Genomic DNA, 24,642 nt, shown 5'->3' with positions numbered 1-24,642 from the left:
ACAGTCAAACAAAGCGGCTCGCTCGTTGATCATCGTTTAGGGCTGTAGTATGGGATCTATATACGGTTTTGTTTTTATATTACTACCTTACTAAATCAGATGTTCCCATATGCAATCTGAAAGACGTTCTTCAGAGGCACAAACGCTAGCCGACTCATGCGCCTTGCACTGCAGGCGACATAACCGGCTAGGGAGGTAGGTGTACTGTACGTTCGTCTTTCATTTATGTTCTTTTTAAATAATTGAGCTTCATTCATGATCATAGTTGGTTTGCACTCATGAAACCCGCGAGGCGAAAAAAGTGCTCCGTGCGAGTCGTGTCCATCCAGCCATAGACGCGCTTTTGTAATGCGCCATATTTTCGTTATTGGCTAATTTGCCGAAATATGTATAAGCCTCTTACCAAAGCATGTTTTCCAACAAAAAGGTCATTCCTCGATCTTTTCTCGGTTGTTTTAGAACTAAAAAGGCCTGTTCCTTTAGGGCACGTTCGCGCATGTGAGTCGGTCGCGTCCGTCGCACACTGTATACTGTTGATTTCAGAGCAATCACAAACTCACAAAGCAGGGTTCGAGACGCCAGAGAATCCTCCACCCCTTTATTCACCCTTTCGATACCTCTCCAAGCCGTCTTTGTCAACTGGCAACATTTCCGAGTTTACTCTTTTCTTTCTTTTCGATTATTTATAAAAAAAAAAAAAAAAAAAAAAAACTTCAGCCACTACCACCACCACAAAAAAGGGCGAAATCGGCTCTTTCGTTTCCACAAAGAATGCGAGACGTCTCAGAACCAGGTCATGCGGTTGAAAAACAGGCCTTAAAGAAACGCTTTTAAAGTAATCTACCTATTCATTTCACCCATAGTGCACCGATGGTGCCGCGGTGGCGTAGTGGCATCCGCCTCGCATGCAAGAAGACCGTGGCTCGAATCCCGGTGCCGCGCAATTCTTCACCGGATTTAAAAAAAACACACACACACACACACACACACGCGTGTTGATAGAATTGCATAGAATAGCTTTGGGGGTGTGACTTGATGCCGGTGAACACCTCCGGCAATGTACTCCCTCACCAGAACAAGAGTTGGCCACTCTGGTGCAGTAATTGGCCACAAGCTCCCATGATACAAAACCCTGGCCCTCGGTCACCAGCGGCTGTGGAGCAACTGATCACGGCGGCGGTCAGACTTGTGACACAGTAGGGGGTGCTAAGAATTTCTGGCTCCGAGGACAGGCCGCCATTGGAAAACTGACCCTGGCAACGTTTAATACTAGAACCCTAGCTAGAGAGGCTAGTTTAGCAGTGCTGTTAGAGGAAGTAGCGGGTATGCAATCGGACGTCATAGGGTTTAGTGAGGTGAGGAGGCCGAATGAGGCATATACTGTACTGAAGGGCGGGCTGTACTGTGTTATAGAGGTTTACCGAAGAGGCGAGAACTATGAGCAGGTTTACTTATCAATAAGGATATAGGTTGTAATATAGATGAATTTTATAGCATTATTGATTGGGTAGCCGGCATCGTAATTAAACTAAATAAGAGGTACAAGTTGAAGGCTGTACAAGCATACGAACCTGCATGTAGTTATGATGACCAGGTAGTGGAACGCTTCTATGAAGATGTAGAATCGGCAATGGGGAAAGTAAAAACCCATTATACTGTACTGATGGGCGACTTCAGTGCCAAGGTAGGTAGAAAGCAAGTTGGAGACTAGGCAGTAGGCGACTATGGAATAAGAAATAACAGGGGGGAGTTCCTAGTTGAGTTTGCTGAACGCAATAACTTACGAATCATGAATACCTTCTTCAGCAAACGGAAAAACCGGAAGTGGACATGGAGAATCCCTAACGGGGAGACCAAAAATGAAATCGATTTCATACTGTGCTCGAAACCCAGCATTATGCAGGATGTAGAGCTAATCGGAAAGGTGTGATGCAGTGACCACAGGATGTTAAGGACTCGAATTAATCTGGATTTGAAAAGGGAGCGAAACAGATTAGTGAGGAAGAAGCCAATCAACGAATTAGCGACAAGGGGAAAAATGGAAGAATTCAGGCTCTAGCAGGAGAATAGATACTTAGTCCTAACCGAGGAAGCCGACCTTAGCCTTGCAGCAATAACAATAATTGCGGAGATATTATTACTGAGTGCGTGGTAGAAGTAGGCGGTAGAATTGCTAGAGAGGATACCGGTAAACTGTCTAAGGAGACGAAAGATTTGATTAGGAAGCGCCAAAGTATGAAAGCCTCCAATCCAGCCGATGGGATAGAACTGGCAGAGCAAATCAAAGCAAATCAATAGGCGCAAGGTGGCCGACATAAGGAAGTAAAACATCGGGAAAATTTAGCATGTCCTGAAGAGCGGTAGTAGCCTGAAAGCGGCAAAGAGAAAATTAGGAGTAGGCAAAAACCAGATGTATGCGCTGAGGAACAAGGCGGGCAATGTCATTACTAACATGGACAAGATAATCAAGGTAGCCGAGGAGTTCTATACGGACCTCTACAGCAGTTATAGTAGTCAGGGCAAGAATTAAATTGGCTATAATGAAGAGTAATCAGATGTCCCGCCAGTAACGAATGACGAGGTTACTAAAGCATTAGAATCCGTGAAAAGAGAGAAAGCAGCTGGGGAGTACCAGGTAATTACAGATTTGTTAATGGACGGGGGGATATCGAGCTAGAAAAACTGGCCACCCTGTACACGCAATGCCTGAAGACATCGGAAGTACCGGAATCATGGAAGAACGCTAACGTTATTTCATATTCCTAAGAAAGGCGACCCTAAGGACTTGAAAAATTACAGACCAATCAGCTTACTATCAGTTACGTACAAGGTATTTATTTACCAAGGTCATCGCTAATAGGATCAGGGCAACCTTAGACTTCAATCAAGCAAATGATCAAGAAGGATTTCGGAAAGGGTACTCTATCATTGATCATATCCACACTATAATCCAGGTAATAGAAAAGTACTCGGAATGTAATCAGCCTCTACACACAGCATTCATTGACTACGAGAAAGCATTTGATTCGGTCGAAACCTCAGCAGTCATGCAGGCATTGCGAGATCAGGATGTAGGTGAGGCATATGTGAAAGTACTGAAAGATATCAATACAGCAACAACAGTTCTGCATAAAGAAAGTGATAAAATTCCAATTAGGAAAGGTGTTAAGCAAGGAGACACATTCTCCCCTGTGCTGTTTACAGCTTGCTTAGAGAGTCGGAGTGTATTCAAAGGCATGAAAGTTAGGCATCAGAAGCGATGGAGAATATCTCAGTAATCAACGATTGCTGATTACATTGCCTTGTTAACTCAGGGGACCAACTGCAACTAATGATAAATGATTTAGACAAGAGAAGCAGAAAGGTAGGCTTAAATATTAATACGCAGAAGACTAAGGTAATGCTGAACAGTCTGGGAAAGGAGCAACAGTTTGAAATAGGTAGTGAAGCCTTGGAAGTGGTAGACGAATATGTATACTTAGCCCAGGTAGTGACCGCAGATCCGGACCACGAAAGAGAAATAGCTAGGAGAATACGATTGTGATGGAGCGCATTTGGAAGGTACTCGAACGTTATGACAAGCAGATTACCGGTATCACTCAAGAGGAAATTGTATAACAGCTGCATCCTACCGGTATTGACCTATGGGGCTGAAACGTGGACGTTAACGAAAAGGGTTCTATTAGAGAGATTTAGCTTACCGGAGACGTATTACGTCTCCCGGAGACGTACAGACGTAGACGTATCGGACGCCTACTGCGCATGCGTGAAAACTACCGATACGTACAGGCGCTGGAGACGTACTCCGGAGACGTATGCCGCGTGACGTCCAGCTTGCCGTAATCTCGCGAGATCTCACGAGATTTCAGCAGCCAAGCCAAGCGCCGATGGGGTGGTGCTACGAGTGCTTGTAGAGTGCTGCTGTGCGCAACGGGCCACATAGTTCTCCCGTTTTCACATTGGCGTCATCAAATGCTGTAATACCCTTGCCCCGGCCCGTGCCAAGAAAACATCATGCGCAAGCGTTTCAGTGCGGCGGACGACCAGCAAGTAGCTCGAGATCGCCACCATCCTGTACACTGTACAGCGCAGGGAGAAGGCGCCGTCGAAAGAAGTTGCAACGATTTCTAGGGATCCGCCGACGGCGAACGAGCGCTCGCTCCGCTGCGCAATAAGGGCGTTCGCAAAGGCCTTTGCAAGCCATCCAGCGTCAGAAAAAAAAAAAGATTCTGGTAAGTCACTACTCACTACCTTCTCTGTTCAGACGATCGGACTGGACAGCGGACTGTCCGAGCGGAACAATTAGTTATCATATGTGACGAAAACGGCACTTTCGAGTAGCTCGGAATGGCAGTGACTCGGCGCCTGCCGATCGCGTGCGCTCCGAGTAGGAGTGATGGTGGATGATGCTTTCACACGATACATACGGCCCGCCCGTCTGAACACCGCCTAGTCGATTGCTGGGGAATAGCAGCGCAAAGTAAAAAGCCACTTAGGTTGTGCGAATTACATACATGATATTTCAGCATTTTTGCTAAGCATGGCTCGAGTTGCATAATATAATACACGTCGTGTAGCTGCTTTTGTTTACATGTGCATGTAAATGTGCACAGCCACCAGGAGCCACAATAAATGAAAATTGTTTGCAAGATGATTTAATTTATCTTCTCAGACAATTGTCTGGCACCATTAACTAACAGCACATGCTGAATGCAGTGCCAAAGCCAAATACTGCAAGAGGTCATTTATTTTATTATTATTTTTTTTTGCCCCAAGCTTGTGAACTTGTGTCCCTGTGTCAGCACGTGAAATGAAGTGCGCCAATATTTTATGCTGTTGGACAAAACATTCAGGCACTGGAAGTCCTATTAGCATTTACAAGTCGCAGAGGCTGAACTGGTTTGCTCATTGTGTTATAAAAACACCTGAAACTTAAAAAAGGATCCTTGTTAAGGACCATTGCATTGAATGAAGGCAACAGTGTCTGCGTCGTGGCACTTTTCTAGTGTCCTGGCGCAACTTTCAGCTGCACAATTACATCCTGTATTATGTTGGCAAGTTAATTACCAATCATCTGTGTCTCATATGGTTATTCCCTTTCAGATGAAAATGAGCCTGCAAGTGCCTGAATGACATGGTGCCCAGAGAGACTCATGATGATGAAAGCAATCATTACAACTCCCAGAATAGTAAGCGACAACACTTCTTATATTACTTTCTTCAATGTTCTTGTTGAACATGTTACAGCTATTTACAAAGCACTGCAATGCTCAGTCTTGATTCTCTTACTGCTGTGTACAAGGTCTAGCCAGAGTGCTAAAGTAAGTTCGTGCATGTTGTTATGCACCGGAAAACAGCCCAAGATCTCATGGCTGCAGAAATAATTATTTCTTTCATTTGTTTGCTTGCTTCCATGGCACAGCCACAAGTCTGCACAGTGTGGAGCCGCTGCTGTCAACACCAAGCCTGCAGTCAGTGCCCCTGAGGGGTGAGGACATATTTACGTTATTTTGAGCAGCACCAATTTGTAAAAAGTTTTATTTATCTCAATGCCCTAGCAACTTACTGTAGTTTAAAACTCAAGACTGCTTAGTACAACTGCACTAGAACCTAGTCGTTAGCTTTTGCATTCATGCCAAATCTATGCACGGACCAGCAGCAGCAACAGTGCATTATACAAAATGCAATGGTCTATGAAAGCAGCGATAAATGAAATAAATGAGTAGGAAAACAAATTATTCACAAATTTTCATGTTCATGGTGCACACTCACGAGACCATCGCAATGCTTTGTGTATTGTTATGCTTGTCTCAGACTGTTTTGAACCTACACTCCATTTGGTGGCATGACTGAGTCTTCGGTTTGAGAGAAGAATGACATTTCGAAGATGAGAGAACAAAAACAATGAAATTTGATTGCACTTCTGCAGACTTATGTACATACTTCAAAGGTCTTAACAGCAAAAGGTCAAAAGCAAGTTCATAGCAATGATAGACTATTGAGCCTCTTGCCCAGGGCCAGTATTTTTTTACTCCACAAGAAGCCTTTAAACAATCAATCCAGCCCTCTCACAGAACTTTGGCCAATAAAACACGGCACATCTCTCTGGGTCAATCAGCCAGTCAATCAAACAGTATTGGTAAGCAATGTTCTTGCAGTCATACCTTGGGAACAGGCGAGGAGACATAGAAACTTCCTTTTTCACTTCGATAGCATTGCAATAGTCGAACAAGGAGTCTGTCTGCCAGAAAAACACAGGGCATGTCTGATGTCACATACAGCGGATCAAAACAGCATCTGTAGAACTCAACTAATGGATCAGTGTAATGGTTTTATGGCCATGTCCCTTCTCCCAAACAGCCATCGTATCTTCCTGTGTGGTGTGCCCTCAGGCACCCCTCTCCAGAATGTATTCATCATCGGGCAAAGCGTGGGAAGTTCCCACATGCTTTTTCTTTTTGCGGCTTCACACTTTTGTGTGATGTTTGCCTGGACGTGTGATGCATTTCCAGCTCTTAGGTCATTGCACCATGACCTAAGAGCATAATGTGCATAATCAATGCAAAAGCTCAGAAGTAATATTTTATAGAGACATTTCTACTGCAATTACCCATTTGGTGAATTTTATTTATCCTCAAGAAAAGGATGGCAAAATTATATTGTTTACTCCACCCTCCACTGTGGTCTTAATGCATTGGTTGATGTGAAAAAATGATTCAATTTGTTTTCAATGTGCATCAGAAGGAGCGTTCACTGACATAAAATAACATCAAATACCATGGAAAATCTTTTGCATATGCCAGCAACAGGCAAGTCCTAGTACAGATTGCTGTTTAACGTGACACTTAGTATTCTCTGCGAGCCTACAATTGTAATGTTCCGGCTCTCATTGCTGACAGCACGATTAAAAAGAAAATTTCTTTCTGGGAAAATAACTAGCGTTGTCTTTGAACAATTTATATTAAGTTTGTTTGATTGAAGCCACAACAATAATGTTAACAGGAAGGCTTTGCTTTGCTTTGTCAACGTGTCTGCATCTGTGCCGGTCATAATAGAACAGTTATCTGCATGTGGTGGTGGCAAAACTAATAAATATCCAACAGGCGCAAGATAGGTGTCAACTTATCCGCAAAGATGACGGCCTGGAGTCCTTGGACATGGGCGACGTCAGCTAGTCGGATTAGACCTAGCAGAGTTTCAGGGCGTGAGCTCGACAGTAGTTTCCCAAAATTATTTTTTGTCTCTCGATTTATATTTTAGATTTCTGGACACGCCCATATCATATGTACCAGATCCACCCTATATATGTACGACAAATTTAATGGATATGTCGATGTGGGCAATGTCTTTGATGAACACTTTCAACAACAGTGGCCAAAGCAGGCATCCTTGTGAAACACTGTTAGTGACTGTTAGATCGTTCAAATGGTGATTACTCAGGCATGCTATTTGTGTTTATTCTCCTCTCCTTCGGGGCAAGTGCCAAGGGATATACCCTACAACCTGTGTGCAATTCTGTTCACAACTATATAATCACACCAGGTAGATTGCTACAATGAGAATTCACTGCCTTTTCTTTTCCTTTCTTTTTTTTTTTCATGAAATTCTAGTTTAAGATTCGTAATTATCAAAATACTCAATTGCTTGTCCATGAACCTTTTGTACTTGCTATATACCATGGCCTTTTTACCCGCCGTGGGTATGTGCCATTACCACTAAAGACAGTCATCAATGGGTCTGATACATAGGTCAGGGGTGGAAGCAGGCTCAAGCATTTTGAAGCAGCTTTAGGAGCAGCGAGACAAGAGTTTTGGAGCAGCTTTGGAGCAATGAGACAAGAGTTTTGGAGCATTTGAATTATGTTTTGAAGCAAGTTCCTAAGGTCAAATGCCTCTGATAATTGTAGTATTTGTTTTTTTCTTTCTGACAGAAAAAGATGAGCTCTTCCTTTTTATGCAAGTTCAATGCGTCTCCAACTTCGCACTCATTTCTGACAAGACAACGGCCAACAACTTGGAACAGACTAGCAGCAAACAAAATGCTTGCTGGTGTGCTTTATAACTGAACACCTAGTGTGACCTTGTGACCTAACGCAGTTGCCTATTCTGACCTGACAGATTCAAATGTCGAGTTTACCACTTCAATGCACTCAAGCAATGCCACTAATATGGAGCTCAGATTAATGGACATGACATTTCTGCTCTCTATCTTGTGCATATCCCTTTTTGATCCTATGCCTGTGCTGATAAATTCCTGAGCAGTGGTCAGTAGTGCCTTCAGGAAATGTAGATAGCACTGAAGGGTAGCCTTAGCATTTTTACTTCACTACCTCCTTCCAATAGTTTTATCATTTGCTTGAGCAATGCTGGGGCTCATTTTTTAAATCTTGGCAATAGGCCCTGTATGGCTTTCCAACACTCTTGAGACGCTTCCTAGTGAGTGACATCTTTGGTGTACCAACCGATAACGATTCAAGTATGATTTTGTCTGCCGTAGGTCCGACAAGCTTGTTACTGAAAAAGAGGCTCGATAAGTGCCTGCTTGTTCTTAGACCACAACCATTAGAATAACTCATGTGGTTTTTCCAGTCGGACAAGTTTCCTTCCGAACGACTCATAGTAGTTTGCGCCTATCTGCTTCGCTTGCTGCTCTTGCTTCTCCCTCCACCGGCGATTCAAAAAGCTGAGAGGAAGTGCTACGGCACATGCACAGTGCATTTTTTTTTGCAATTATCTCCAATCGCCAGTGACTCATATTAAATTTACCTGCAAACAAATATTTATTATGCCACATGCTTCCTTCCCTTACAAAAATTTCATTTGTATTAAGGCCAGTGCTAGATGCGTTATATCTTTGCCACTAGTGCAAAGACATTGTTTGCGTGTTGCACTAAATTTGATGGTAGAACATTAAAACAGCCAGTTTGGAGCAGTTTTGGAGCAATATTGCATTTTGGAGCAGGATAGAGCAGGAAAAGCAGTTTGGGAGCAGAATGGAGCAAATGGAGCGGCAATTCCACCCCCGATAGGTGCATTCACAAGAGGAGACTGCTGCACTTCTGTGCCATGATATAGGGGTATGCCATATGCCCAGACATTTCATGAATAATCATGTGCGTAGTTATTCACTGCAATACCAGCTGGAGAGCAATATTAAACAACCTCCAGCTTTCTCATAACAGCTTTAATTTTACAGTAATTTCTGTGAACACTGCACCTTTTCATTCCAGGAAGGCAGAAGAATACAACACGGATTTTTTATGCAGCACATGGTGAAGAACACTGCCCCGTGTGAAGATGGACATGTGAAGATCAGCTGGTGAAATCTTGGCAATCAGTTGACAAGATGCTGATTGCGCTGATGAAAGAATGAAAGTTATTTATGTTGGCACTATATCACATTGCAGATAGCACCAGTTTATTTTGTCCAAAACTCTCTCGACCATGTTCACTTTGCCAAATAAATCCCAAATACATTTTTGCAACACAAATGCTGTCGGTGTGTTTCTGTTCTTGCATTTTATGGTGCATAAGTAGCTAAGGCTACAGTTTTGCAAATACAGGTCCGAAATTATCTGCAAAGGGCATTACACTAATTTTAAATTGCATATTTTAAGAAATATTTGCACTGTTAGAATTGTAAACATATGCAATGACTCGAAAAAAAAATATATGTGCTCTCTCAAGTGAGCCTCAGCTACAACGTTGAAAACACTGTTAGTGGCCTGTGGTCACCACTTCACCAAAAGAAATTCAAAATGTCCCGTCACATAGTGGTAATTGCTAAAAGCATATCATAGGTCAGTGTTTCTCAAATAAGGGCTCATGAAGTGATTTTCAGGGTCCACGAAACCCACAGCTGCAAAAAAAAGAAAGGAAGAATATGCGTGATAGCTTTGGCCTGACTAGACACAGTTTTGCAGGGTTAAAATCTAGGAGATTCAAAGGTGACTTTAGTTTATGAAAAAAAAAAAAGAGTGCAGAAACAGAGGGAGAGGGCATCTGCGGCATTCGTTGATGCCAACGTTGGTAAAACTCGAGCTCTGGCTACACTACTGGATGGGGCTACAATGCAAAGCGTCTCGGGCATGACGACAACATGACAGCTCAATGAGAGTACAATTAACTCAGTAGTGTACAGAAAACTCTGAATAATGACTCTACCAGCACATGCGATCAATGAATATATGAGCTGTAAATTAGCTGCATGAAGTGAAAAACCATAAAATGGCATCATCACTTTTTGCATCTGGTAGCACAGGTTCTCGCTGAAGCCGTCAGACGGCCTGACAAAGACAAGCTGTGGTGGTTCGCCAAAGCAGATGGCACTTCACACATACAGACACTTTTATAACTCAGATGCCACCTTTCCTTAATCTAGACAATACACAAATGCACACACAACCGTTTGGGTGAAACACTAGAGACGGCCCACGCAGCACAACTCAAGTACAGCGTTCAGACTGGTGGTCTAGTGCATATTTGCAGTCACAAGCATCTCGTGCCACTAACAATTCGAAGTTAGCGTTGGGAACAAGTGAAGCCGTTGGTCCGGAGCGCAGCTGTCGGGTGTTCACCGGTAGACGGTCACGCAGTCAAAGGAGCATGGGAGACAACGCCGAACCAAAGTCATCGCGTCCTTTCAGTTCGCCAAGTAGCGAGATGGCAAACCGAAGCTGTCATATCGCTGCACACTCAGGCAAAAACCCCTGCATTTGAACACGAACACTATCACACGCCACCCTAAACGCCACCACGCACACACCATGTCATGTTGAACACTATGAGACGAGAACAACGAGAAAGTAGTCATGCACTGCTGCAATCAATCGAGATAAATATTGCAGCATCTCGCATAAAAAAAAAATTCATAAAGCTGCATCTCGGCATAACAGCATCAACAAATGAACAGCATAAATCTTTGGGTAGCATTGTTGCATGCAGTGATGCTCATCTCGGAAATGGAGTAACTGTTCTAGAAAACACGGACAACAGAAACAGAAGTGGACATGGACGCACATAGGCTCACAACTGTATTTTACTAACCGAAAGAGGACATATATACAGCAAGCAAAAGTATAGCGTTGAGCATGCGGTTTTGTGCACTTTATATGTGTCATCTTTACTTAGTAAATCCAGTTGTGAGTCTGCAAGCCTCCTGTCCACTTGTTTCTGATGTCCAAGTTTCCTAGTGCATTTACCCTATTTACAAGATATGCACCACTGCATGCTGCAATTATTGCTGTAAGGAAAACAGAGATTAATTCTGTGACTGTTGACAAATGCCTCAACTATGAAGGTCACTGCTTGCCATGCTTGTCTATATTTTACTGAGAAAGTAAGCCTAAAAAAAAAAATGTTCCAAATTTTTTGACCGTAGGACGTAGGCCGACACTTATGTCTGAAAAGGCACAAGGTACTGACTAACTGAGGCAGACACAAGACAAAGTACATCGGCACATGACAACTGTACAAAGATGTTCGGCAGTTCATTGCGCAACTTTATACATGCGCCCTACCTGTTACCATCTCAAAGTTTGGTTCTTGAAATAGTCAATAAAAGCAAAATCCCGTGCTATGCTGCCAAACCCTTCCTCTACAGCTTTCCTAACACTGCTCATTGCCTTGTTGAAGGCAACATGATGAGGCTGCAGTACGGCACCTCCAAACAGCTTGTAGAGTAGAGGCCATCGGGGGTAGGCTGCATCACTATAGATCACATATTTATGACCCATGGTGATCTTCTGCAGGTTCTCAAAGTGCACCGTCTCCTTGAGGATCCCTAAAAGATAGCAAGAATTAAAAATATAACCAATGCGGGTCTACACAGGTGCCTCTGTTCTTTTTGTATAATGAGATGTAATTACAGTTGCCAGTTTTTAGATACAATTTTTTCCTACAAATTTATAAAATGCCACATGCTAACACAATCTTGCATCACATACTTAAGTGCCAAGTTTCTTTACAGATGAAAAGCTGTTTTTCATGAGGTGGGTCATTGAGTACCCTTTCCCAAAAACCAACTCAAAAAATATAAAAGAGCTTGTGGAATTTTCGCAGCAGAGATGTTAGGCTTTAATTTGGAAATGGACTCCCCTGAATATGGAAAACATATTACAGCTAGTTACTGCAATGAAGACATGACTGAACAGGCTTACCTGCATCGTGACGCCTGCCTTTAAATGGCCCACTGGCAGACTATGGCATTGGTACACATTAGTGCCTGATATTTCTGCACAGGCTCCACTTGTGCCCAGAGGAGTCCTCCTTCTGAGCCACAGAGGGTCGACAAATTTGCCTTGCTGTGCCATGATGAAACCCCAGCAGTTGAGCACGGGGGCCTTCCTTTGCATGCACCGCCTGAAGAGGAAAAATTGAAGCGGCTGCAAGCAACGATCGCTTATAGAGTCCCTATAAAGTGGTCATGAGAAAATAATCTTTCAGTGTGCACCTTCTTTACTGTGCCGTAGCATAATACTTATTGCATTGCTTTTGGAAGAGTTCACTAGCGTTACCTCGTACAGGCCCATCAATTTTAAGGTGAAAATCTTTAATGGCTCATACTGTCGGCATTGGTTTGTTTGGTCACACTATAGCTGTCAATCAAATGACGTCATGATGATGCCATCAGAAAAAATTTAAATCCTGTTTCCGCTGGGAGCCGAACCTCTATCCCTCGCATCCCCATCCGAGCGCTTTAGCCAACTGTGCAACGCTCGGGATCGTGAAACACACATCAAAATTCTCCTTGTCTACAGTAGCGATGACAATGAAGTTGGAATTAGCAGTGATGACATTAGCAATGATAATGACTGTGCATTTAATTCATAATGATGAGAGCAAACGTGATGCATTGTGTGCACCAGCAACGCTTAGATTTTCACATTTCTGCAGTGTAGATTCCGCAGTGCTCCCGGATTTTTTCAACACTATCATCGACACTTGATTTTTTTTTTTCAAAGCAAGCGAAATTCAGAAACCTACACTAGTTATTTTCTTCTTCTTCTTCTTTTTTTTTTTTTCTGTAACTGAAAGACCATATATACATCTCACTTTTGCAAACGGTTTGACACAGTAAGGATATAAATAAAGACCAGGAATTTCACAGAAATCATGTGCCAAATCAAAAATGAGCCAGATTCTACTGATGTGCAGATGGAAATGAGCCAATTCTATTTTATTCTTGACAGCTTTCTTTCTCAGCTTTAGCATGATAGGGTGGACTACTGCAAGTGTAAATTCAATTATTGCTTCTCCATAGCTACTTCCTTATCACTGTCTAGGATATGAAGAGATCACAGGAAAATCTGAAGCCAGAAGATAAAAACACTGGGAACATAGGCCTGCAGCAGACGAAGCAGTTTGTGCATAAAGCTCGCAAAATAACTTATAAAAGACTACATTTAGTTTAGCCTGTTGGCAGCGGCTTTCTGCATTTAGCAACATAAGCAAATAGCCGAAACTGGCAAGAAACGACAATATTTGCCGCTGTCTTGTCGCTTTGCATCCTATGTGCATCTACCATTCCCCGGCAATACAATGGTGCACCGAATTAAAATAGCTCTTCATTAAACACATTCCAACTAATTTCTACCAATAGAAAATAGCCTCACATCTTTGCTTGAAGCAGAAGCCCACTAAGCAGTTATTTGCTCACTTTAGAGCAAATCAGTGCTGCTGATTGTGTGACAATGAATATTACAACTCTTCATCAGCTGTATTCACAATATGATCATTTACAGGTATTATTTTCACAAAGAGACTAGAAACGACTCTGAAACAAATTTCATTCAAAGTAGGGTCAAATATAGATTTTCATATCGATAAGGGCCAAATCCAAAATTGCTTACATTGTTTAAATTATTGCATAAAATTTTATGAAATTTCTATGTTGAGTATTTCTAATACATGAAGCGAATTAAAAAATAACTTGTGCTGGTAACAACCTTTTGCGTATTTCTCAGTTTTTGTTTCCGTGGACTTCCCTAATTTAATCAAAAAAAAAATATTGACTTGTAAGTGTGCTAGTGTTTATGTTGATGACCTTATGCTGTGCTAGTAGGCAAGATAGAAAAGCAGCATAGCACTGGTTGCATTCGGGACGTTAAACAGTTTCACTAAATTTGATGTCGACAAGAGAGCACCTTCCCGAAGCTCTACAACCGAGTTGGAGAGCAGGGGTATATATATATATATGCCTTTGCACAAGTGTGCCTAAGTTAATTGACGTAAAAAAAAAAAAATGAATGATTACAGCAGACGTTCGGTGACTGATGTTTTACAGTAGCCAAAACTGCTCGCCTGCTAGAAACGACAGTTACGCGCCAGAGAGCACTGGCCCCATGCAATCATCCCTAGGAGCATGAGCGCTGGTGCCTTTCGACTACAAAATGATAGGGTTTTGACGTAGTTATATCGAGTAGAAGGCTCGGTAGCGTTCATGCACACATGGAAGCTGATGGGGATGATGTGCAATGAGTAGCGCGAGAGTGCGTAGCAGTGTGCACGCGGGATGATACGACATCCCGCCCCGCTTCTCACAAGGAATTTATCTCTTTAATTCCGCTTGAAAGCCGTCGCACAAGTGTTAGACTGTTTTGATAAGCTCTGAACCTCAGGATTAGCGCTAATTCGCATTCAAAGATGACTACTGAAACGCCACAGCCAGTCAGCTTTGCTTTACATGTTTCGGCGGGCATATTTATTTGACACAGAAAGCACTGCTATCAATAATTTGGCTTGTAACCGTCAAGCCACCACAGCCACCACACCATGCGCTACTTACCTCGGAGAATCGCTGAAGAGCTTGCAGATCAAGCCACTTGTCATACCGTAGAGTAGATGACCGAAGTAAAAGTCGAGCTGTGCCAAGGTGCCTCGGAGCCAGAGACTCTCTTTCTAGAATCTAAAAATCCCGTTGAACACTGTGTTGTTGTTGGCGCCGATGTTGAAGGGTACCACGCTCACGTAAGTTCCTTCGAGGCTTTGGAATATCGCGCTCCCGTTGAAATCTATGCATGTCTTCAATTTCATCCCATGATAGGGTGCTTAAAAGCTGCCTGTCGTGAAGGGTGAAGGATGCTGTCGGCATGATGTAACGTAACGTGGGCAGGTTGCACCGATAGCAGGAGCAAATTCTAGCACACGACCGAACACCAGCAAACACGAGCAGTTGTTTCCTTCCTCCATGTGAGCACCAAAACAAACGGATGTAATGCAACTAGGCTTGGATTGTTCAGGCTTGCTGCAGGTGGCAAAGTGGTTAAAAGTGAGCTCAAATTAATAATTATTCAAAACACAGCTAACACGTCAACATGATGACTTCGGGGGATCTGCATGTGACATTTTTGTGACATTATTTGAAGTATTTATTACAAATAACTTCTATCTTTTTTTTTATTGGATAGCCATCATCATCATCTGCATGTACGTCTAGCGATACGTCTTACGTATGGGCGATACGTACAGCTAAAACGTGTTTTTCCCGGTGTCAGCCGAATACGTCTACATCAATTTTCACGCATGCGCAGTAGGCGTCCGATACGTCTACGTCTGTACGTCTCCGGGAGACGTAATACGTCTCCGGTAAGCTAAATCTCTCTATTAAGTTGAGGACAACGTAGAGGCCATGGAAAGGAAAATGGTAGGAAGCGTTCAAAGTGGGTCAGGGAAACAACTCAAATTGCTGATACTCCAGTCGAAATTAAGAACAAGAAATGGACATGGGCAGGGCATGTAGTAACCAATTGGATTCCGAGGGAAGGTAAGCGTAGAAGGGGGCGGCAGAAAATTAAGTGGGTGGATGAGATAAAGAAATTCGCAGGGGTCAAGTGGAGGCAGCTAGCATAGAAAACGGGAGAGGCCTTCGCCCTGCAGTGAGTATAGTCGGACGGATGATGATAATGCGCCGAGGCGGTGCTAAAGACGAAGAAGGAAACACAAACAAGCGCTGACTATCATCTGAGGTTTATTGAAGAACGAAACACATACATATTCCTTGAAACAACTTGCCACTACAAAGAAGTTATCTAAACAGTATGCGGTCGGAAAGATGTTATTTTCTTTTCTGATGGTGCAACGAAAGGCCTGCTGATACAATTCATGCCTCGATTATGAATGTGGAACCACTACCTCACGTGGCGCCTCACTGTGGCAAAACAAAATGCGCGTTTTTTGTAGTCTGGGTACATTTCCACTTTTTGCGTATAAAAGTGGACTGAGCCAGTGGATGGCCTTTTGCTTTCAATTCTTCATATTCTTTCTCGTGTTTGCATTTTCAATTTCTGCAGTGGATGGCTGTGTGTGATAGGGCATCTTTTTTTCTTGCGTTTTCATGCTTCCTTATTCGCTTATTCACACACCTCACAGTCTGTCCATTGTACGTGACGCCGCATGAAAAGGGAATACACCACCCCTACCTCGCAGGGAACCGCTGGTGATACGTGACGCGCATGACATGCCTCCCTCTTGCCATCTTGCCTCTGCATGACTTGCTTGCACATTGTGCCTAATTTCCTAGGGGCAGAAAACACCACATCAATGTAATATCTACCGGCGACCTTCGTAAGCCCATGAGACATGCAATGTGCGTATGAAACAACTGCAAACATCTTTTTTCCTTTCTGCTTTTGGCCGAATGAATATAGCAGGGTAACCGTTCGCGCAACCGCCCTGCTTGAATTAAAACGCTATCTGTAAGGTCCGGCGCGTTACCGTTTGCATTTTTGGCATACTTGGCTGGGAAGGAATGTCTCGGCGGGGTGCCGTGGTGCGAACTGCGCGTCTGGTCTGTTTTCAAATACATGGTTCCTTGAAGGAGACGATTAGTTCAAGAGCGGAGACTCTTCGGACCCCCGTCACGCGCCTCCCTTTGCTACGGGAGACGGGAGAGAACCTCCGCTTCCCTCCGCGGTCCCGTCGCCTGAGTGAGAACAGCCGGAGGCCATAAATCCCGCGAGAAGGTCTGGCTTTCGTCCCGCTGCATAACGTGTAGCTTACTAGTACACCAACACAAGTAAGCGAAACAGTCAGACACGCTGCGACGGGTGGCACACATACGTGGAGAAGAGAAGCTACAGTTACTGTATTTTTATGTTTTTACGTGTGGAAAGGGGCGCGCTCTCGGCTCATCTCTAAAGCGCGGGACGGCTCCCGAGTGTCTTTTTGCTGGTGCTACTCCTGGCGATAAGGCGCTCGCGCTGGCGAGCGCTGGGAGTAGTTGTTGCTTTGGAGCTGGGGCAAGAGGCGCCAGCTCGACTGCGGGGACGCGGAGTCCCATGTCGCTCTGTTTAGCGGTCGACGCGGCCGACCGCGGCTAGTTTTCCTTTGTTATTGTCTTGTACCACCTCTTGTTCTTTTGTATAAAGTTCTCCGGTTGTTTGCCAAGTTTCTCCACCAACTTACTGGCTTGCTCCACCATCCAGTCACCCATCAACACCGAAACAAAGACTTTACTGTGTCCCTTATCTTTCATGGCAAGACTTCTTGAGCGCAGGTTGTAAGCACGGAGCAAAAACAGCGCAAACTTCACAATGGACAGAGAAGGGCAGACGAGACACAGGCGCTCAATCAAGAGGCAATGTCCTCCTTTACGAGTTTCGTATGACCAGACTGGAAGTCTAGCAAGGGTTTTCCAGATCGTGAATGATAGCACCAGCACACGTGTTTATGTTCACTAAACAAGGTCAAATCCAAAAACTGCAGCTCATTGTTGCTTGGCACCTCGGTTGTAAATTTCAATCCAGATCCGCATTCATCAAATATTTTCGGAACATTAACCAAACTTCTAGAAAAGCAGTCCGGTCGGGTCAACACCAAGTAATCATCGACGCACCGAAAAATTTGAACAACTAACCCATCTGTTGCATTTGCAATGGCTCTATCAACGCTGCTCAAAAGAATGTTGGCCAATGCCACCTCGGAACCTATGTACACTACGGATGCTTGAACAAAGGACTTTCCCTCTCATTTAACCACTGTTGCCGATAAATAAAATGCTAAGAGTTCTAGAAAACTGCCCACTTACACACCGTACTTGTCAATAAACGAACGTTCATCATTGTCCTGTGTTAAGCACAACTTGACGCCTTTCATCAGTTTAGGATGCGGCAACGAATAATAAAGGCCAACCCCGTCTATGCTGAACAACTTGCAGGTGCCAGGGTTATCCAGCTTTAAAAACTCGACGAACATGTCCGAATTTCGGATCCCAAATGGGTTCGGCGCACACAAGGATGCCAGATGCCGTTGCAGATAACCTGTGCTGCTCGAGCCGAGGTCGACAAACATGTCCAACGACGCTATGAACTCACTCGAAACGCAGATAATGGTCAGGGAAGCGCTTCGGAGAGTCGGAATTTGGAAGCTTTATTGTTAGTTCACTACACAAATGTTTTTTTTTTCTTTTACAAAATGTTGCTGTCGACTGTCGCAATTCATGGTAGCTCATTAAGGCACCAAAATGGGCAAAGTCCATGGTGGTGGCGCATTTTTGGGCTGTGCGCCATGCGTGTTAACAAAAGTCGACACTCGAGTGTGTTGCCGATACTCGGTAGTCGATCCGCGCTTCATCCCTGCCGTGTCTGTCTTGTTGGCACCTGTTTAAATACAGTGCACCTACAATGAAGTGATAGAGTTAAACTGGAGGGTTGCCGAGCTAGGCGGCCAGCTTGCATATCGCCATGGGCGTAAGCGTATATTCCCAGCATGTGTACAAGGAAAAAAAAGTAATCACCAGGCTGTCCCCGACACCCCCGGTAAACAGCGCATATCCCCAGGAATCGATCATTTCAACGTCCGAAACGGGACGAGGTACATACAGCTTTTAGGAAAATTTAAAGGGTCCATGAAAAGCTTGAAGCCGTGCTTAAGAAAGGCGCACGAGCGGTCGGCGTGCCTTCGCTAGTCAGCAAAGCGCAAACAAATTTAGGCTAACATCTTTAATAGCGCAGATATTCCATATTAAAAATGACGCTCCTCCTCTCCCGTCACTGTAGCCCTCAACTCATACACGCCGATGCGCCGGCCAAAAAAAAAGAAAATGTCCGGGCCGACGCCCCGCCCATAATGCGTCACGAAGTGACGCCACCGTCTCTCGGTTTGTTTACTTCCGGTAGTGCTCCGATGCTCCGATTTCTTCCCCTTCGTGTTTGCGGCGGTTCGCGCACGACCGGCTTCGCGTGTCGGTCGCCATGGATCGCATGGATCCCGAGCTCGAAGCGAGGCTGCGTGAAGCCGCTGCCGAGCTGGACTTTGATCCATATGATTATACTCCGTTTCGTGATCCGCTAGACAGCGACGACAGCAGCACGCCATCGACTGGCCCTTCTGAACCACCCGCTGGCAACGGAGACGACGGCCTACCATGGTGCGTTCCGTGGCGCACGCGCCACTGCACATAAGTTATTACAACTTTCTTATTTCATGAAATGCCGTTTCGTGTTTGCTTCGCGGCCTTTTCACATTTTACTTACGCGCAGGTGCCGCTGCGGCCGCTGCGAAAGCATGCCCACACCTGAAGAAGATGTATGCTGCCGCAGCATGCCGGAGGTGCTGGTGGTGTGCCAGCAGGACGGCGGCTGCATTACGATCCACCCAGCGTTCCAAAGCGTGCGCCTAACGCCCGAAGTCCTTCGGGCTGTGCACATTGCACTAGAGGAGGAGGGAGCGAACATCGATGGAGACGGAGATGTAAACAAGTAGGTAGTGCGGAAGCGTCAGGTGACAGATTCGCATTATTATTTTTTTTGTGTGTGTATGATCCGTTTACTGTAAAGCGTGGTATTTTCAGGCAGCACCGCTTCATAGCCTATCGCTTGTTTACCAAGTGGATTTAGGGCAGGCTGGGCGAAAGCAACAGGGTGGTCCTGCCAGCCTGCGTCGTTTGCCGGGTTCGGCGTGAATTTCCGACGGCGAGCTACGTGGGATTCAGGCACCCTCCCCTTTAATCTCAGGTGATTGTCGCTTCACTGCATGCTGTATTCTAAACTTTATCACGTGTGCCAGGCGCACTGCTTCGAGTGGTGCATGGAAGTGCGTTTATTTTTAAGGTGGAAAAATAGAGAATGCTATTTTATGAACGCCAAGTTATGCACTGCGTCAAGTGTCTGTTTTGTGGCACTGTTTAAGAACAGACATCTCATTCCTCTAAAGTGCCAGAACTTGTAGATATCTAAGCAAGAAAGGTGTAGAACTATTAGTTAGTGAAAAATAAAGCCTGGGAAGAAAATTCAAATCCTAGTAAAAAAAAAAATACACATCCAAGAACAATCCAGAATGGAGGACAATGCTGAGCATCGCCAAGTCTGCTTGAGCACATGCTTCCAAGCATCTACCATAAACATTCATTTATTTGGAATGGAATTTTATAGAAAAAAAATTAAAATCGAAACACAGAATGCTTGTGCCGAGGCAGCACAAGCATTCTGTGTTTTGATTGATACCGAGTGTGTGAGTGCTCAATACTGACACAATGAAATGAGTGCTTGAAGGTTTGTTTATTGATACTCCTAGCCGTGAATACATGGCAACAGATCGCAGAATACATCCATTCCAGCAGTGGAGTAATACAGGTGAAGCACAGATCAAACTACAACTCTTGTTCCTGCATTTGCTGATCTGAATTATTAATTTGAATTTATTTAGTCTAATACGCTTGCAGAGTGTTACATTTCTTATCTCCAAGCTGCAGTAATAGCTGGTCCCTTTCAGGTGTGTTTGCCAAAGTGTAGGGGCAGCACTGCATATTTTCAAAACGTTGTGCAGGTTCAACCGTCCTTGAACCAAATTTCATGAGCGTTAGCCATTGGCCGCAGTCACAGTTGCTGCTGCCACTTCGATCTTGGCTCGTTCGCACTCTTGCTCAGCTTTTTGGCAATGGGCTAGTCTGGCTTCTCTTTGTTCAATGGTCTCGGCAGGCTGTCTGGCACGGTTGCAACCTCCGTCTATAGTGAGGTGGCGTATGTGCATGGTGTATTTCCGTAAGTTTAATGAAGGAGAAGGAGTAGATGAAACATTAAGACGATGATCATTGTAGCGCATGAAAATGTCTTGCAATTAGAAATTGATGGAGGCGATTTTTATTGTACAGTGCGAGAGTGTGTTGTAGTTTTACTACGAGGTGTGATAGGTTGTGGCAATAGCATAGTGCTCTCATGTCTATGCTATAAAGATGACATTGTTTGCTGCACAGCGTGAGAGTTCAAAGTCAACATTGCATTCACTTTGAGGTTTGTGCACGGGAGAAGTAGAGCGAATGCTCTAAAAGCCTTATTTTAGCTTTCTCGGCTATCACCAGCTGTCATGCCTGGACATAATCCCCTATTTCTTGATTATCAACTGTATCTAACTGTGCATTACATCGCTCTCCTTTCACAGTGAATATATGTACACAAATTCTGCCAGCTAAGGTAGCCACTGCTTCTCATTTTGTGGCTTGTACCGCAGGAATCACTTAGTTGGGCTGGGAGACCTTGTCATTCCCTATTCTAATATTTATCCCTCTGGCATTTTATAGAGCGAGGAGCTTCTTTCATAATTCATTCATTTGGCACTGTTGATAAGGCTGTTTTTAACTTGTTCTCTTGCAATTTCTGGGGCCTGAACTTTGTCGACAGCTTGGCTTGTTATCTTGCTTCCTTGAGATCTGTGAATGTGTTTCTAGTTTTTGCTGTCGCTTTTCTATCCGCATATCTCCTCTTCTGTGGCTTCTTTTCATGGTCGCTTTTTCCAGTGTTGGTGTTTACATTTTATTCATCTGTGCAGGATAGTCAAAGGAAAACGAAAGGCAATATAGAACAGAGCACCAGATAGAAGGAGCAGAACTGAAGAATTTACAGCTTTGCAGAAAAAGACCACGATGAAATTTGCAAGGAGAGAAGAAGGGAGCACTTATCCAAGGGGAAGAGGTCACCTGCCTTGGGGCAGAGCATTCCGACCAGTTACATGGGTGTGTGATGGTGGGCTGTCGGCTTTGACGGTTCCAAGCGGCCTCCACTGGCTTCTGCTTTGGTTATGTGGGCTGAGGCATTCCCCGTCTACGGTACGAGCAATGCACTTTGCAACACACTCATGCTGTGCAGTAAGCATCATTCTCTTCATCAAGTTCAAACTACAACATACTGTTCAGCTGTGCGGCAAACATTGTGATCTTCATGAAGTACCATCTGCACCACTCCTTCATTTAACCTGGGTAAATATGGCATACACGTACGCCATATGGACGAGTGCGGCCGAGGTTTGCTAGCGTAATGTCGGACCAATTTAAGCAGTGTGACATAAATCGCAGTGCTTTCACATTACTGCACCTAAGCAGAATTGAGTGCACTCGTGCAATTTCTTTTGGAGGGGGGGGGGGGGGAGGAGCAGTTCTTTTCACTGCACTAGAGTATGCAGGTTGTGCCACAAATTTTTCTCAAAGTTGGCAAATCCCATGAATCCTTGCAGCTCATTGACCTTTTTGTAATTTTTGTAATTTTTTAGCATATGTAATACCTTTCCTGCAGTTTTGGTCTGTTTTATATTGTCACAAACCCCGCCTTAACGATTAACAGAGGCGCGGGATCCACTTTACGGTTACCCGTCGTCCCTCTATGAGGTTTGAGAACACAGAAAAGTTAGGCCGGTCAACCAGTGAAGTGCGTGTGTTGGTGTGTGATCAAGGAATAAATTTATGCGTCACTTTTTTAACACACAATGGGAACATATATAGGTAGTAGTCCAAATTACACTGCATAAAAAAATTAGTAAAACACCAGGACATGATAGTAATAAAAAACTACTCAAAAAATGACAAGAGAAAAAACCGACAATGAACAAACGCTGCGAGAAAGAAGATTATAAAATAACAAAGCAAGTATTCCAGAGATAGTAAGTAAGGGCGAGAGTTACACAAAAAACACAGCGTAAAATACTAAGCCAGGTCAAGGTTTAAACAAAGGCAAAAAGAATATTCAATTAACCGACAGTCCGTAGCAAAACCGATTCTCACAGCCTTCTTATCTAATGAGGTATCGTAATCGCAGAGTTGGCCGGTAGCGGCGGCCGTACAGGGAGTGGGGACAAGTTGGTCGTGGGCTCGGTGAAAAAAACAAGACACTTTCCTGGAGCAAGCAGCCACGAGAGTAAACGTTTTTGTATAGCAGGCCATCACATAGGCATAGGCAAAACTGGCTGTTCGAGGTTGGGTCTTGAGCAGCAGCTAAGAACGACTACAGATGCTGATCGGTGTGTTCCTCGGCTCAAAAGGTATGAGTATTTGGAAATCTCTGAGATAAAGCAGTGACGTAATGATCAAAGCTGTCCGCGTCGCATTCCGTCGTGGCAGGTGGTAACCAGGAGAGGCAGTCTCCATCTGCGTGCCGTCGGCCACTTTTGTATGAAATGCTGTTGTCGTATTCTTGCAAGCGAAGTGCCCAGCGGGCTAGGCGACTAGACGGATCACAGAGATTGAGTAGCCAGCATAGGGAATGGTGATCGGTTACTACTACGAAAGGCTCTCCGTACAAGTAGCAGCGAAACCGCTGCACGGCGAAAACAACCGCGAGACATTCCTGCTCGGTGATGGTGTAGTTGGGCTCAGTCTTGCTTAGAGTCCGACTGGCGTAAGCAATCACATGTTCACAGTCGTCATAACGCTAAACGAGGACAGCACTGAGGCCTATGCTACTTGCGTCCGTGTGCAATGAAGTTGGAGCAGAAGGGTTGAAATGCCGTAAGATAGGATGTGATGTTAGGAGGAACCTCAGTTGTCGGAAAGGATGAGTCGCATTACCTCACCGACTTGAACTTGTGCAGTGTGCAAAATGGTTCCATTCTGCACAGCTAGTACACTTTGCGCTGTAGCCTGGCGAGTCACAGCGACCATCCCCTGCCAGGTCTGTTGTTGTCCCTACAAGCTCACTAGCAAGTTCTGCTTGCCTTTGCTGAAAAAGCTGCAAAGAAGGAGATGTTCAATTTAGAGGCTACAAACTTGCAGTCATGTGGTTGCCTTAATGCATATTAGGATGGGGGGGGGGGGGGGGCAGGTTTCAAATGCTGCAATGCTTTTCACTTTTCTCACAGCACATTTACTAAAAAAAAAATATTGCAAAAATTATGCCTTCAGTACTAGAGCTTGCAGCTGGTCTATTAAACATGTAGCCAAAGGCAACAGAGATGTGCAGTAGCAGGTGCATTGCACTGCAATGCCTCCGCTTTTGCATATATGCTGCATTTTATATGTTTTATATGTTGCATTGTAGCTTCAAGTTGTTGTCATGAAAGGATGCGACATCTACTTATCGAGTTAATGACATATACTGTGACTTGAATGTTGTATGAGAGATATCCTTATTGTCAAACCTCACTTCTGGCAGGTAGCAAGTGTGCCCGTTGGTAGTTGTAGTAGGTCCTCTCTGTGATGCCTTGCACCCCAATGGATTGCAGGAACCGAAGAACTGAAGCTATACCGCAGCCAGGGAACAAGATGCCTGCAGCCAGGAGGACATTTCTTGCTGGTTTTCCTTCAACCAGTGGTTGGCTTTTCCAGAGGAAAGAATGCTGCAGTGAGCATGTCCCCTTCACGGTCACAAGGCTTCCCGCTATGCTAAAGTAAAGGGTTCTTGTTTGCCCGCACATTGTTCAGGTCTCAAGAAGCTGCCGCAGG

The 24,642-nt window shown here is 44.4% G+C and overlaps 2 protein-coding genes and 1 long non-coding RNA gene across 6 annotated transcripts; 2 read left to right on the top strand and 1 right to left on the bottom strand.

Annotated features, from left to right (window-relative positions):
• Positions 1–3,714: 3,714 nt before the first annotated feature.
• LOC146174806 (uncharacterized) lies at positions 3,715–9,563 on the top strand. 3 transcript variants are annotated; one of them, XR_014701971.1, is made up of 4 exons: positions 3,715–4,232; positions 5,104–5,189; positions 5,423–5,488; positions 9,234–9,362. It is a non-coding gene; the product is annotated as an uncharacterized LOC146174806 (long non-coding RNA). The 3 variants fall into 3 exon arrangements; XR_014701972.1 differs by lacking the exon at positions 3,715–4,232 and having other exon boundaries at positions 4,789–5,189; positions 9,230–9,563; XR_014701970.1 differs by lacking the exon at positions 3,715–4,232 and having other exon boundaries at positions 4,789–5,189.
• Positions 9,396–15,200, bottom strand: LOC146174805 (uncharacterized). The gene is made up of 4 exons (XM_084583970.1): positions 14,785–15,200; positions 12,158–12,359; positions 11,662–11,781; positions 9,396–10,708 (listed from the first exon to the last, which is right to left on the bottom strand). Exons 1-3 carry the CDS (start codon positions 14,826–14,828, stop codon positions 11,716–11,718), a joined length of 312 nt encoding a protein of 103 aa, XP_084440096.1. The 5' UTR covers positions 14,829–15,200; the 3' UTR covers positions 9,396–10,708; positions 11,662–11,715.
• Positions 15,201–19,180: 3,980 nt separating this feature from the next.
• Positions 19,181–19,796, top strand: LOC146174804 (uncharacterized). 2 transcript variants are annotated; one of them, XM_084585668.1, is made up of 2 exons: positions 19,181–19,365; positions 19,538–19,796. In XM_084585668.1, exons 1-2 carry the CDS (start codon positions 19,190–19,192, stop codon positions 19,698–19,700), a joined length of 339 nt encoding a protein of 112 aa, XP_084441794.1. In that variant the 5' UTR covers positions 19,181–19,189; the 3' UTR covers positions 19,701–19,796. The 2 variants fall into 2 exon arrangements, with proteins under 2 accessions (XP_084441794.1, XP_084441793.1); XM_084585667.1 differs by having other exon boundaries at positions 19,478–19,796.
• Positions 19,797–24,642: the final 4,846 nt, after the last annotated feature.

Source organism: Amblyomma maculatum, chromosome 11, assembly GCF_055883805.1.
Source record: "Amblyomma maculatum isolate TAMU_Amacu chromosome 11, ASM5588380v1, whole genome shotgun sequence".
In the NCBI taxonomy this organism is placed as follows: domain Eukaryota; kingdom Metazoa; phylum Arthropoda; class Arachnida; order Ixodida; family Ixodidae; genus Amblyomma; species Amblyomma maculatum.
Note: the sequence above shows the minus strand (reverse complement) of the source record. Positions and strands in the feature narration are given on the sequence as shown.